The sequence below is a fragment of the Protomyctophum bolini genome (assembly GCF_963924005.1).
Source record: "Protomyctophum bolini genome assembly, chromosome: 21".
In the NCBI taxonomy this organism is placed as follows: Eukaryota; Metazoa; Chordata; class Actinopteri; order Myctophiformes; family Myctophidae; genus Protomyctophum; species Protomyctophum bolini.
Window position 1 is genome coordinate 36,733,124 of NC_137882.1, and position 15,498 is coordinate 36,748,621.

The 15,498-nt window shown below is 41.5% G+C and overlaps 1 protein-coding gene across 1 annotated transcript; it reads right to left on the reverse strand.

Moving 5' to 3' along the window:
- Positions 1–2,500: 2,500 nt before the first annotated feature.
- LOC308336517 (guanylate-binding protein 1-like) lies at positions 2,501–11,176 on the reverse strand (the record flags this gene model as incomplete). The annotated part of the gene is made up of 9 exons (XM_080793883.1): positions 2,501–2,643; positions 4,377–4,479; positions 4,614–4,826; positions 5,385–5,662; positions 6,039–6,193; positions 7,109–7,218; positions 7,432–7,559; positions 8,340–8,534; positions 11,152–11,176. The coding sequence occupies 9 exons, from the start codon at positions 11,174–11,176 to the stop codon at positions 2,501–2,503; spliced, it is 1,350 nt and encodes a 449-aa protein (XP_080650009.1).
- Positions 11,177–15,498: the final 4,322 nt, after the last annotated feature.

Sequence of the window (15,498 nt, forward strand, 5' to 3'; positions counted from 1 at the left end):
TTTATTAATATTGGTTGCAATGATTGTAGCCTACTAATTTCCCCTACTGTTGATTTCATCCAGAAACATATCTCCGTCCGATGACTTTGGTGGTATTGGCCACTGAGAAGTCAATAACAAATAGCTTTATTGGATATGGATAGTTTTTACTTGGAAAACCAGACTGTGATGCTAATATAGACCTGGATAATAGTGGCTGTAGCTTCCGGGATCAGCCTTCCATGTAACCGTAGCTTCCGTATCAATTATTTATTAGATTTTGTTTGGTCTTAATTGCCATGTGCATTCTATGATTCTATTCTATAAACGTATAAACGTATACACTGTATATTTGTATATAGTTTAATTCAAAATACTCACCATCACCTACAAAACCCTCAACAACCAGGCCCCCCTCTACCTCTCTGAACTCATCAACCGCCTCTGTCCCCTCCCGCTCCCTCAGGTCAAGCACTGCCAACAAACTGGAACCCCACAAATCCAACAAACGGACATGGGGAGACAGGGCCTTCGCAGTGGCTGCCCCTTCTCTTTGGAACTCACTCCCAACTCACATCAGAGCTGCCCCCACCTTCGAAATGTTCAAAAGCACACTCAAAACCCACCTTTTCAAACTGGCTTTCCCTTCATAACGCTGCATTTTTACTGCAGCGTTAGGATTAGGGTTATGCTTGATTTAGTTATTTCTCATCTTTCAGTTACAATACTTGCCCTGTACAGTATAGCATTGCAAGTTATTTGAATGAGCAGCTATATAACTTTGTTAAACTCCATGCGGAATCGATGTGGGTCCTATGATGGGGACCAACGACGCGCGGATGTCAAAGAACCCATGAACCTTTTTCTTCTGAGCTTCCAGGTCTGCCGCCATTTTATCAGCTCGTTCCTTTTCTTCGTCGAGACGCTGAAATAACACAGGCACTATTACACAACTCCATATAAAAACACCTTCTACACTTGGCACACGATATACATTCAATATCAATTCTTGGTGATGTATTCACACGCTCATGCACTAAGGCTGTATCCTAGCCCTGTTTTTAGGACTCGAACTTCGGCAGGAATTTTCGAGTGAACATTCGAGCCATTCGTTTAATTAATTAATAAAAAGATCCTATGGACTATCAGTGAAATAAGGGTTAAGTTCACAACGCGAACAAGTCCACACGTCCTCGGGAAGGATTTAAGCACTTTTTTTGGCTTACGCCTTTTATTGTTTTTTTTGAAGGGACAGAAAGTAGGCTGACAGGAAACGGGAGAGAGATGGGGGAAGACATGCAGTAAAGGCCGTGTCGGGCTCGGGAGTCGAACCCGCGGCACACAATTACCAGTCGGGTGCCCAGACGGTTACGCCACCGCCAGGGCTAAGCACAATTATTAATTACTCTTCATGTGCACCGCACTCTCACTATAGGTGCGTCCCCGGGAAGGATTTAACCACAATTATTAATTACTCTTCATGTGCACCGCGCTCTCACTATAGGTGCGCTACCCGTTCAAAACATATCAAAATAACGGTAGTGGGTCGCACACACCAAGACTTCAGTTCAAATTGTTTATTCCATATTTGAACAGGGACAAACGTTTCGGCTATCATGTTTTCTCATGCCAATAAAGCCCTTTGAATTGAATTGTGTCGTCACTTGAAGTACGTCTGTCACACCGATAGCCGAAACGTTTGTCCCTGTTCAAATATGAAATAAACAATTTGAACAGTCTTGGTGTGTGCGACCCACTAGCATTATTTTAACACAATTATTAATAACATCTAAATCTTATAAAAGCCTATATAAATCCAAAAGGGTATTTAATAAGACAAGATATTTCCAACAGTGGGATTTATTGCACAAGTCGTTTCTTATAAGAAATACAAGCAGCAATGAATGCAGATATAGCCTGCATGAAACAACAGCAGTTAAATGAATAGGCCCAAGGCATATGTGACTTTTTTTCGTTGCAAAATGTAAAATAAAAACCAATACCAAACCAAACAAACCAATAAAACCATGCAGAAAATGAATAAACAAACAAATCAAACAAATAGCTGCTTCAGCTTGAAACATTGATAATAAAACGACTTTTAAAATAACAAGTAACATTTTAAAGAGAGGGAACAAAATAGCTCTTGAACCTTCTATAAATCAAAGAAATAAAACATTCACACTCGCTCAAGTCGGCCCTCAAGCAGCCTGCCTAATTGCGTATTGCATACAGCCCTAGTAGGGCTGTATGCAATACGCAATTAGGCAGGCTTAGCACACAATATGAAGATTGTGTAGGGCTGCCCTACACAATCTTGTGCTTGTGCTTGTGCAACCTTGTGCTAAGCAGACTAGTATATTCACATTCTCGGGGAGAAGACTACTCCTTCTCTTTTTTATGATACATCCCGCGGTGGAAAATATGCGTTCCGATGGCGTGGAAGTGGCGGGGATACAAAGACAACGTTTTGCTGCTTTTGCGAGTATTGGGAAGCGGTTACTGTTTTCCTTCCACCACGCTAGCGGCCCGGACTTCGCGTTGGACTTTTCCTGAAGGTAACGTAACGGTTCATCTCTTGTTTGGCCTCTCCGTCGCCTTCCTCCCTCTGCTCTTCTTCATCCCCTGACTCAAGTAAAAGTTCTATCGAAATTGACCAAAGCGCTGCACAGGGTGAGATAAAAACAGGAAAGACATTGAACACAAGGCGATACCAGTATAGGCCAGCCACATATAGGCTATACTTACATTTGTTAAATGAGAAGCCATATTTGTCGTGCCACCGCAGAATGCCATGTTCTTGTAACATATTTGACACACAGCCTTTGTTCTATCATCCGTCAATAAGTAGTACTTCCATACTGGAGATTTCTTCCCACATGATGCCGACATGCTTGCTACTTCTTGCTAGCTTCTTCAAAGTTCAAATTCAAGTTAATTTCCGCATTTATACCCCTCCTCACGACTCGTCATCAATCATCATCATTGGCTGTGTACGTGCGTGATTCGTGTATGTGTTTGTCTGTCTCCTGCTGTCATGCAGGAGTTGGACTTTCAAATGATTGTAAACACAACATGAACATAGTGCTTTTATTATGCAATATGCATATCGAATTATCGCCGAGATATATTTTCGAGTTAATAAAAAAGGAAAATAATATTTTTTTAAAATAAAAAAACAAAACAAATGGTTCAAGCCCATTAATTAAGATTCGAGTGGCAACCCTAACGAGCGAACATTCGAACCTTGAATGTTTGGGGACAGCCTTATCATGCACACACATGCGCATGCACACACGCACACACACACGCTTTTTGAATGACCTTCCGATCCTTAGGCTACGTATCTTCTTTAGGTTTAAAAAAAATGAAACCAGCAAAATGTCACGATCAGAGTCAGAGGTGTGTAGGACCCAAGCGCAGGACAAGGCAGAGGAAGAGGCAGACACAAGGCAGGTCAAGTGCACGGTGGTTTATTAACCAAAAAACCAGGGGAGCAGGAACAAACACAGGAAAATAAACTAGGAACACTAGGAGCAAGGACATAACACTAGGACTAGGAAAATCAAGGAATCACGAGGAGCTAGACATACACTGACAACAAATTACGAACCCACAAAGAACTGACAACACAAGGGCATACTTATAGACATGGGATAACTAGACACAGGTGAACAACACTCAAATCAAGAAAGGGATTGGCTGGGGGACTAAGAGGACACAGGTGGAAAACAAAGACTGATCACAATACAGGTTAGTCAAGGCAGGTACAGAACTATACAGGGGCAGACAGGATGGCACAAAACAATACTACAAAATAAAAGGTACACAAGAAAACATAACATGTCACGGACCGTGACACAAAAGATCTAAAAGAACATTTCATATCATCACTTACTTTAAGCAGCTTAGCTTGCTTTTCATAGCTTGCTTCCCTCTCTTTTTCCATCTTGTCAGTGAGCACCTTTATCATACTATGGGCTATCTTCAGCTGAACCAACGTATTCTCCAGTTCCTTCTTCATGGCCTCTCTCTCTCTCTCTGCCTTCTCCAAGTTTGTTTTCATCTCTGTAGGAAACCAATGACACTTTCACACCCGGGCCTACAAAGTCGGGATTGTACCTCTATGTCCCATCAGCCCTGAGTTTCCTCAACCATAACCATAACCACTACGGGGTGTAACGATATAGTAACTGCACCGATTTTCGAAGTACTGTATTTCAAAATGAAAACAGCAACTACTTCATGTATTGTATCGTTTGACAATGGAAATACATTTTGTGTATGGTATTTAGCAATTTACTTAATTGAAAAAATGTCAAGTATTTTAAATAGTTACTGTATCGATTTCAAATCATTGAAAGTATAAGCTTGATTGATTTACTGACTGACTTTACCTTTTTCTCTCTTCTGTCCTGAAGTGAGGCTTTTATCTGCTGCCAGTATGGCCTTGCCAACGACCTCCTTCTCATCCAGGTATGTCTTCAGCACCTCCTCAGCCTGGACACACACACACACACACACACACACACACACACACACACACACAATTAGCCTACACCTCATCACCAGTATGGTTACATTAATTTAACATTCTCTGACTCAGACAAGAAGTTGTCAGGAATCTGACTCACCTTGACTCCTCTGCCATCTTTACATCTGTATGCATCAGTCATCTCCTTGAGGTCCTGGCTGAACGTCTCGAATCCTCCAGGGACCGAGTACAGACCAGCTCCCACGTTGTCCTCCAGGGATTTAAAGACTTGTTGGATGATTTTTTCACATGCCTTCCTGGACTCGTTGACGTTCTTCTCACAGATCTGATCATATTCCTCCTGAAGTACACTCTAAAAAAAACACAGTGGTAACAATGAACTTGCATATATTCACAAAAGGGTTAATTTGTAGTGTGCAGAGTGTGCTCCAAAGTGTATTACACAGTCTTAAGGTCTTATGTACGTCGGATCGATAGGGAACAGTCAACAACCGAACGGAGATTTCTTTTTTTAAATCACACCTGTGTGAAGTGAGGGGCGCTCTTATCATCTTCATGACGTAAAATAGACACTATGACGTAAAATTGTCCATTCCTTAATTGTCAATGGGAATTTAATGTTTGTGTAGGACAAGTATTTACACCAAATAAACATACACGAAACAAACATATAGGCCTAGCTATGGGCCTTTACAAATACAAGGAAAGAGAAGAGACAGGGACGATGAATACAGAGAAGCCACTATACAAGGGATTGCAGTTAAACAACAGTTTAGTCCCGTGTATTAGACATGGGACTCAAAAGCACAATCATTTTGACTAAAGGCTTTTGAGGATTTTTAAAAGTGTTGCATAAAGTGCACAGAAACACAATATGAAAATAATGCATGATATGATTCCCAACACATACCCCAAGCTGCTTCAGGTATCGATGGTTGTCGTCTTTGAAAGAACGTTTTGTGAAGAGTGCCAGGGCTTCTTTTTGATTGGACGAATGGATTACAGACAGCTCCTCCAAGGTGTTGGTGGGGAGGCATACCGACTGCATTCTCTGTCCATAGAGGACCCGGGCCTGCTCAACAGATTTGCCATTCTCAATCTCAGCCAGTGCCTTCACAGCATTTTCCAGACAGGGAACCTCTCCACAACGGATGGCTTCCACGTATGTCTCTGCCAGCAGACCAAGCACTGTGGAAGATAGACCCATTCAGCAAGTGTGTTCAACTATAGTCATGATAGAGATTTTTGCAATGATGTATATGCCAGACCAAAGTCAGATGCTAATTCCATTATCAACCTATACAACAATCAAAATAGGTTCCAATAGCGGCAGTGTGGTACGTCTGTATACCGAATATTATGTGTTATAGAAGTTTATACAAGTTTTTAAAATATTTATATAATATACAAATATCTTCCTCACAATAAACACTTGATTTAATTGTCAGAATGCAAAGTGAACACAGATAGCAGATTTATTTAAATCCCTCAAATACTGTTGACTGACAGAAATGCCAGACACTCAGTGGCTGCAGTGTACATTCAATATTTTAATCCCACTTACTTCTGCCGGTGACCTTATTGCCGTCACTGAGAGTCTTGGTGTTAGACTTGGTATAGATGTGTTCAGTGAACTTGTTGGACTGTTCAACAAAGTCTTCATCCAGGTCAGCATCAGTCATTTTCTCCAATTGAACCATTATCTTGATTCTGGCCGGTCTCTCAAACACAAAACAATGGCGAGACAAGAAGAATTTCCGAAGGCAGGCACGGGTTTCGTTATACTGCTGATTCTCTTGACCTTTGACAAAATGAAACAAATACAGAAAACAATACCTTTTAGTGTAAATAACGTCTGATGCCTATATTACATTTTTGGAATTTTCAATTACGGTGTATTCAAATAATTAGTGAAAACCTTGTTTCTCCCTGAGGCCGTGTTCCAGGTATTCGTCTTCTGTTATAGATCTCCCATCAAACACAACATCTCGCACAGCCCACACAAAGGAGGGAAGGAAACCTACCGGTACTAATGTACTATCGTCATTCTCATCCTCACTGGACTTAACTCTGATGATCTTTGTCAGTTCTGTCACATATCTGTAAGGGGTGGTGTTAAGGTTTACAAAAGAACAGTGACAGTGACAGTGACAACACTGGGTTTGAAAAGCATTTTACAGACTGAGCAGGGATTTATACTTCGATGTGAGCAACTGAAAATACATAAATGCCTACATGATACATTTATTTAGTAATACATACTGAATAAATGTTTGTTAAGAGGAAAACTGTCCCTGAAACTCTCTTTGGAGCTAGAAAGCATCTTATTGCTGTGCACTCACACCCTCTCATTACATTCACAATACCAAAGCTCTAAGCAGGAGGATGGTTCATTTAGTTCAAAAGGTTTATCTGCATTTATGGAGATTGGAAAGACATACTGTAAACCTTGTTTAGCATTTTCCAGAGCTTTCCCAAACAATATACTTGAGCTTTGTCCAAATGTACTTGGACTGGAAAAGACTATTCTAATTGAAAACATGCCAAATATAGGACTCAATAGTCCCAGACATAATGTGAGTGAACACATATAATAATAAAGAGGGAATAATGAGTGAATAATGTGAAGGATACTGAAGGTTCTCCATGGATTTGTTATCAATTTCACCCATGCTGTTGTAGACCAGGGTGCTGCTGAGCAGAACTGCCATGGCAAAGATCCAGTTGTCATTCTTCGTATTTCCCTGAAAGCCCAATTAATTGTTTGGACGTCATTTTTAATGAGATTAATGAGTATTATAATAATTTACAGAGTGTGGTGGGAGTGAACGCCCAACTCCACAAACCCCCCAAACCTCTGACGTCACATCCCCGATCCCTTCCTGTAAAACTTTTTTTATAATGATAAAATGCAACATGATTTGAACATGAATGATTGAAACAAAATGGCGTCTCACCTTCTCAAAATCTCCCAGTCCCTCTGTATCCAGCAGCACCAGAGTGTGGTCAGTCTTTCTGGGGTGAGGTACACACCACATCCAGATGCCCTTTGTCTTGGGTTGGACGGTGGATCCCAGAGGGAATCCTTGAGGATGGAATAATATGGGACAATAACGAACCAAAACTAGAAAATATATTTCCTGAAGAAACAGTGTGGGCTCGAGTAGCTCTCTACTCGATGATGGCGTGTTGACCCACATGACATCACAACACCCTCCCCCTCTGCCTTCCTATTGGTTGACCCATATCAGAGCCATAGAGTAAGACAGAGTTGCGATATCTTATATCCCTTTATTTTAGAATGTTTTTAGTAATAGTAAAACATAAACATTACAGACACTGTCACTCTCCAGGGCTGCATGAACAGCACTCGAGCCCTCAGTTTTCTGATGCCTCAATGTCGTAAATCTGTCTTAAGCGTTATTCATAGTATGGATTTTCGGTGGTGGGGTGACCACCGAACTACAACATGACATCACGAGCCTCAGTGAAGAGCAAACCACCGTCACCGCCCCAGCCCTTCTTTCTGTTTTTACTCACCACCGCTCAACGTTATTTCAGCTCCGGTGGTCACCTCACCGCCGAAAATCCAGACTATGAATGAGCCTTTACTCTATGGCTCTGACCCACATGACGTCACAGCCCAGATGGCAAACGGCCCCGGGAATAATTACGGTAACTCGCTGAGTCGCTATACTCGAGCCCACAAGTACATTCAATATATTTCAACTAGAATCTCTTTTTATTCTGAGTCTCAAAGGCAAATGCCAAATTAGATTGATCTGAACTAGGATGTTATTTGGGGACTTTGGAACACATACTGTATCATGAGTTTAAACACGTGTCTTATAATGAAAAAGCTCACCATTGTTTGCCCCAGCCAGCCTGTTCATGAGGTAGGACTTTCCGGATCGGAACATGCCCACTACTGACACCACGACCACTTTCTGCTCGATCTGCTGTAAAATCTCCAGGCTACTGGGAACCATACGGAGACTCCCTTCACTGTCACTCTCTATCAGACATACTGGCTTCTTCATTGATGCCATGACGGTCACTGCTAGTGGAGAAAACACAAACAACACAGAGGGACATGAGGATAATAATGGGGTACAGGCTTTAGTTTATACATACTATTGGTCCGACTGTCATTAGACCGACAACTTACCTCTAACCCTAACCTAACCCTAAACGCAAGCACGGGAGCAGCGCATGTTCGACCGCTGTTTCCGCATGTACGTGGCTATACCTAAATAAATGATTATTGTAACGTATGCAACCATCTAGCTACTGTTACTGTGAGAGCAATGGTAGACTAGGCAGGATTTCAAGAAAAAATTGCTATAATTCTAAAGTGTCATAAATTAACACTGAGACAGTCCTGTGTGAACAGGGTCACACGTTCTGGTCTCAATGTAAGTGGTCTCAGAGTTTTACCTGCTTCAGATGTAGGTGTGGAGACACAGAGGAAGTAGACAGGTTATGAAGTTTAATCACCAAGGACCTCGTCGCAGCTCACTGACCTCTCTGCTGTCTACTGGTTCTTTTATACAGTATACTGGCCAATCAGAGGCCTAGCCAGCTACAGCCAGAGGGGGGCAGTTTCCCGCCCACTTTGCTGAAAGTGGTAGTTACTTTGATCTACTTTTACTTTAGCTTGAGTATTTTCATTCTTCAATAGTTTATACTTCTACTACACTACAACTGAGAGGCAAATGTGTTACGTTTACTCCACTACAAGTATTTGAAAACGTTAGTGATATATTTTTTTTAATTATTATTACAAAACAGGCTACAAAAAGGTAGATTGCGATGATCACAAAGGCTGTGCAGGTAGATCACATGACATGCCCCTAAAGAATATTTAATTTAAATATATTAAAAAGGGGCATCTGCCACTCAAATTAATGTGACTTAAAGCAGTGGTTCCCAAACTTTTTCATGTCAAGGACCCCCAAATTGACACTTTAGGCCCCCATTTGAAAATATATGCCAAGGGCCCCCATAAGAGAAGGTTCTGGCAGTGATTTTCAACCATTTTCATTTCAAGGACCCCCAGTTTGACCTGAATTAGGCTGCGGTCCCCCATTTCTACCCCGGGGACCCCCAATTTATATCATAAAATCAAAGTTAATTCAACTCTGATAGAGTGTACAAATGGAACCAACTGGACCCGTTCCTACTGTATGACTATCATTTAGCTGGGGACCCCCTGGAGCTCACAAGGGCCTGTCGGCACCAACCCACAATACAATACTTTGTTTTCAAGAGTGTTGCTGTGCACAAACAGAGGGACATCGGTATAGCATTACAAATTAAACACAATAAAACCCTACTTAACCTAAAAAAAAAACATAAAAAAAACCCCCTACCCATTCCATTGTCCCCCTCTATTACCCATTCCAAGTGCATTTGTACTGTATGTAACGCCATTGCCGCTATTCCAAAGCCCCCTCGGGTACATATTTAAACTATTTTCAGCATTATTTGTGTGGATCTTGTTGAGCTGGTCGTTTTGGAAGTAGCTCTCAAGTAAAAAAAAATGTGGGGGCACACCATGGGCCTATACATTCATAGCCTGGGTTCCAGCCTTTTTCGCTGCGTTCTGCCGATCTGAAAATCAGCGCAGTGACATCTTCAGATCCGCGGAACGCAGCAAATAAGGCTGGAACGCGTGTGCTACTACATGGTGGACAGTAACTGAGTAAATGTACTTACCGGTAACCCGTTTGGTCCTGACGTCGAGTCAGTTTTCTGAAATAGCCTAATAATAGCCTAATATGCTTCTGCTTACTTGGAAGTGTCTTTATATTTAAAACAATGTAGTGTTTAAAAGAAACAAGGAAACCAGATACATATATATGTTATGGTGTCTATATACTGTATGTCTATAACGTGAACCAGAAACACAAATCATCTCATGACACAACTGATTACAATCAACCAAGGAGAGTTGCACAGCATGAGCTGCTGTTAGGATTAGGATATCAAATGGAACACAGCCACCTTAAAGATTACTAATCATTGTGTGTATTTCTGCACTGTCTGCATTGAGTGACCTCTTTACATACTGTATGCATAGATGTATCTACTGTTTAGACTGATTATATGATCTCGGTGTACCTATGACCCTAGATTACTATGTCTTAATGCATTTGATGAATTACCTCCTGTTTTCCTTTCTTAATGCTTACTGTAAGGCCTGATTTACACTGGCAGCCAAATCTAGCCTGAATCAGATCTGTGTCACTTCAAGATAGAAATACGATTTGCTTAAAATGGACAAACCGTCAATCATAATATTCATAATGTTTAATTTTAAATCGTGCTGCTGGGCTACAAATACAACAATATTGTTCCGTCCAGAGGAGTTTTCTATATGTCAGCTTCTATGTGTCCTGAACTCTACTACCAAAGTTACGACATACTATGTATCATTAGTACACATTAATTATCAGACAATCTCATCCAGAACAACTCACAAAAGCAATAAATTGCATTGAACCCTATAGTAAACAAACAGAGTGAATTTGGTCACATAAGTAGATTGCAAAGAAGACAAAACAAAGGAAAGTGGCAGGAGGACGCAAGAAGTCTCATTCTCCTGGCTGCTATTTTCTGGCTCACCCTTGGCATTCCATCATACAGATTTGTGTTGGTAACATGTGTGCTCTTACTGATGTTGAGAGCTGCACGCAGCATTCTGCAATCATTGCAATGCAATCATCTTTTGTCAGAAAGAAACCAATGCCGCTGTTATGAAGTGTATAAAGGGGCTGCAGTTCTTTCTCTTCCACTGTATTGGCGGGAGAAGACATATTATGTTTAATACCTTGCCAAAGCAAAAGTGGAACAATCAAAACAAAATAATTGTCAAAAGTTGTTTAAAGTTAATTTCTATGTTTGTACAGTATATGTAGGCCTACAGTGTTTCTTCATTTTACAATTCAGGCAAAATAGCAGATTATGCTCTTAATCCACAGTAAGCAAGAACAACACGAGGTAATATGTCAAATGCATAGAAATGGTCATCTGGGATCATACTGATCATACGTGTTCCATTTGATATCCTATCCTCCTCCTATCACAGCAGCTCACGAGTCTTTGCTGCTGTGTTTGCACATACAGTAGTTGTACTTCGCCCAGCAGATATGGGGGTGTTTTGTCATCAGCCATGTAATGTCGCTGATGTATTGGTAGACTCTACATGTGCGTGCGTGCGTGCGTGTGCTCGCCTCTCGCCCACTCGTCTCTCTCTCCCTCTCTCTCTAATTCCCCTGCTTCACAGCAGTATCTATGTATTGGTTTAGTGTGAATAGGAAGGATGGAGAGGATGGGTCTCATCTGTCTGTGTCGATGTTGTGTTAATTAAGAATAATTAAAATGCGCATATTAATGCTTATAGTTTGATATTCTTTCATCAAATGTTTTTCAGTGCTGAGTATCTTCCTCTCCTATGGACACAGTCAAGGTGAAAATTTAATTTAATATCTATTCTCACATTCTCATTCTAACAGACGGGGGCTCCGTAGGTTTGAGGTTCTGGCTTATTCACCTAAATCCCATGGGCCTTAATGGTCCGGTCTTGGTCTTGTTTTTTTTTTCTTTTCGTTTATTTTTTGTTCAGCTATTGTTTATCTGCACTTACCCTACCCCCCTAGATAGCACTTTTTGTAGACTTAGATAGCATTTGATACAGTCTTATGGCATGTTATGTAGACAGCACTAGAATTGCATTGAGTCATAGCACTTCATAGTACATATGAATAGCATAGTATAGTATAGTTTATATGTATACTTTCATTATATAGATATTCCATTGTTACGTTCTTAGCTTACGCATGTTTCATGATAACTACTTTTTATGTATGTGATGTATTGCCATGCTTTTTGTTCTTGCCTAACGTACATCGCTCTGGATTAAGAGCGTCGGATGAATGCCTAAATTGTAAATTGCTTGTATGTCTGTTCTGTGTATAGTCTGTCCTGTTTGTCTGTCCTGTAAAATGTGAACCTTGTAACCACTGCAAACCTCGGGCTGGGGTCCATCTATTACCACACCTATAGTTTAAACAGTGAGAGTAAGATAATTGATTTGTATTATCAGTCACTTTCAGCAAAGTGGGCGGGAAACTGCCCCCCTCTGGCTGTAGCTGGCTAGGCCTCTGATTGGCCAGTATACTGTATAAAAGAACCAGTAGACAGCAGAGAGGTCAGTGAGCTGCGACGAGGTCCTTGGTGATTAAACTTCATAACCTGTCTACTTCCTCTGTGTCTCCATGCACACCTACATCTGAAGCAGGTAAGACTCTGAGACCACTTACATTGAGACCAGAACATGTGACCCTGTTCACACAGGACTGTCTCAGTGTTAATTTATGACACTTTAGAATTATAGCAATTTTTTCTTGAAATCCTGCCTAGTCTACCATTGCTCTCACAGTAACAGTAGCTAGATGGTTGCATACGATCAGACACCGTGTTACATTGAGCAGATGCTCTTTTACAGAGCAACTTGAAGAGAGTGCATCATCAATGAGAGTAGGCCTAGCCGCCTGTAGCAGATCTACAAGCTCACAAAGTGTCGCGATGCGACACATTGTGAGCTTCTAGATCTGCTATTTTCAAATGGCTGAAATGCGGGCTGATTTGGTTTTCTAATCAAAATTGAAATCTCCAAAGTAGTAACTAAAGTTTTCAAAGAATTGTAGTGGATTAAAAGTATACAATGTTTGTCTCTGAGATTCTTCAGCAAATCACACGTCTACTCTAAACTTTCCTTCCTGGCCATCGGCCACCGGCATTGCCTAAAGTATAGGTCTCGTATTTGGGCGTTACAATAATCATTTATTTAGGTACATGCGGAAACAGCGGTCGAACATGCGCTGCTCCCGTGCTTGCGTTTAGGGTTAGGGATAGAGGTAAGTTGTCGGTCTAATGACAGTCGGACCAAAAGTATGTATAAACTAAAGCCTGTACCCCATTATTATCCTCATGTCCCTCTGTGTTGTTTGTGTTTTCTCCACTAGCAGTGACCGTCATGGCATCAATGAAGAAGCCAGTATGTCTGATAGAGAGTGACAGTGAAGGGAGTCTCCGTATGGTTCCCAGTAGCCTGGAGATTTTACAGCAGATCGAGCAGAAAGTGGTCGTGGTGTCAGTAGTGGGCATGTTCCGATCCGGAAAGTCCTACCTCATGAACAGGCTGGCTGGGGCAAACAATGGTGAGCTTTTTCATTATAAGACATGTGTTTAAACTCATGATACAGTATGATATGATATGATATGATATGAACTTTATTTGTATAGCGCTTTTTAAAACATAGTTCCAAAGTGCTGCACAGAACAGGATTAAAACAAAAAGAAACAGACAGTAACAAAATTATAATGGCAAACAAAACAATATCAAGTATACAATTGGCTAATTAAGTAGTTAAAAAATACTCTGTATAAAGGTGAGTTTTTAGACGAGACTTGAAAATGGGGACGGATGGGGCTACCCTAATGTGCACTGGCAGTGCATTCCATAGTTTGGGAGCTCGAGCGGAAAAAGCCTGGTTACCCCGGGTGACAAGATTGGTATGGGGGACAGCCAGGAGAGCCTTATCCGAGGATCTAAGGGTACGCACAGAGTTAGGGAGGGATAACATTTCACGGATGTAACTAGGGGCCAGCCCATTTAGGGCTTTGAACGTGATTAAAATAATTTTAAAATCACATCTGGTGCTCACTGGCAGCCAGTGCAGATCTGCTAAAATTGGTGTGATATGGTCTCGTTTCTTGGTGTTGGTCAGTAGTCGAGCGGCAGAGTTTTGTATGAGTTGTAGGCGGGAAGTAATTTTCTTTGGGAGGCCAGAGTATATGGAGTTACAGTAATCGAGGCGTGATGAGATGAGGGCGTGAATGACGTTGTGTTCCAGTATGTGTTCCAAAGTCCCCAAATAACATCCTAGTTCAGATCAATCTAATTTGGCATTTGCCTTTAAGATTCTAGTTGAAATATATTGAATGTACTTGTGGGCTCGAGTATAGCGACTCAGCGAGTTACCGTAATTATTCCCGGGGCCGTTTGCCCGCTGTGACGTCATGTGGGTCAGAGCCATAGAGTAAAGGCTCAATCATAGTCTGGATTTTCGGCGGTGAGGTGACCACCGGAGCTGAAATAACGTTGAGCGGTGGTGAGTAAAAACAGAAAGAAGGGCTGGGGCGGTGGCGGTGGTTTGCTCTTCACTGCGGCTTGTGATGTCATGTTGTAGTTCGGTGGTCACCCCACCACCGAAAATCCATACTATGAATAACGCTTAAGACAGATTTACGACATTGAGGCATCAGAAAACTGAGGGCTCGAGTGCTGTTCATGCAGCCCTGGAGAGTGACAGTGTCTGTAATGTTTATGTTGTACTATTACTAAAAACATTCTAAAATAAAGGGATATAAGATATCGCAACTCTGTCTTACTCTATGGCTCTGATATGGGTCAACCAATAGGAAGGCAGAGGGGGAGGGTGTTGTGATGTCATGTGGGTCAACACGCCATCATCGAGTAGAGAGCTACTCGAGCCCACACTGTTTCTTCAGGAAATATATTTTCTAGTTTTGGTTCGTTATTGTCCCATATTATTCCATCCTCAAGGATTCCCTCTGGGATCCACCGTCCAATCCAAGACAAAGGGCATCTGGATGTGGTGTGTACCTCACCCCAGAAAGACTGACCACACTCTGGTGCTGCTGGATACAGAGGGACTGGGAGATTTTGAGAAGGTGAGACGCCATTTTGTTTCAATCATTCATGTTCAAATCATGTTGCATTTTATCATTATAAATAATCAAGTTTTACAGGAAGGGATCGGGGATGTGACGTCAGAGGTTTGGGGGGTTTGTGGAGTTGGGCGTTCACTCCCACCACACTCTGTAAATTATTCTAATACTCATTAATCTCATTAAAAATGACGTCCAAACAATTTATTGGGCTTTCAGGGAAATACGAAGAATGACAACTGGATCTTTGCCATGGCAGTTCTGCT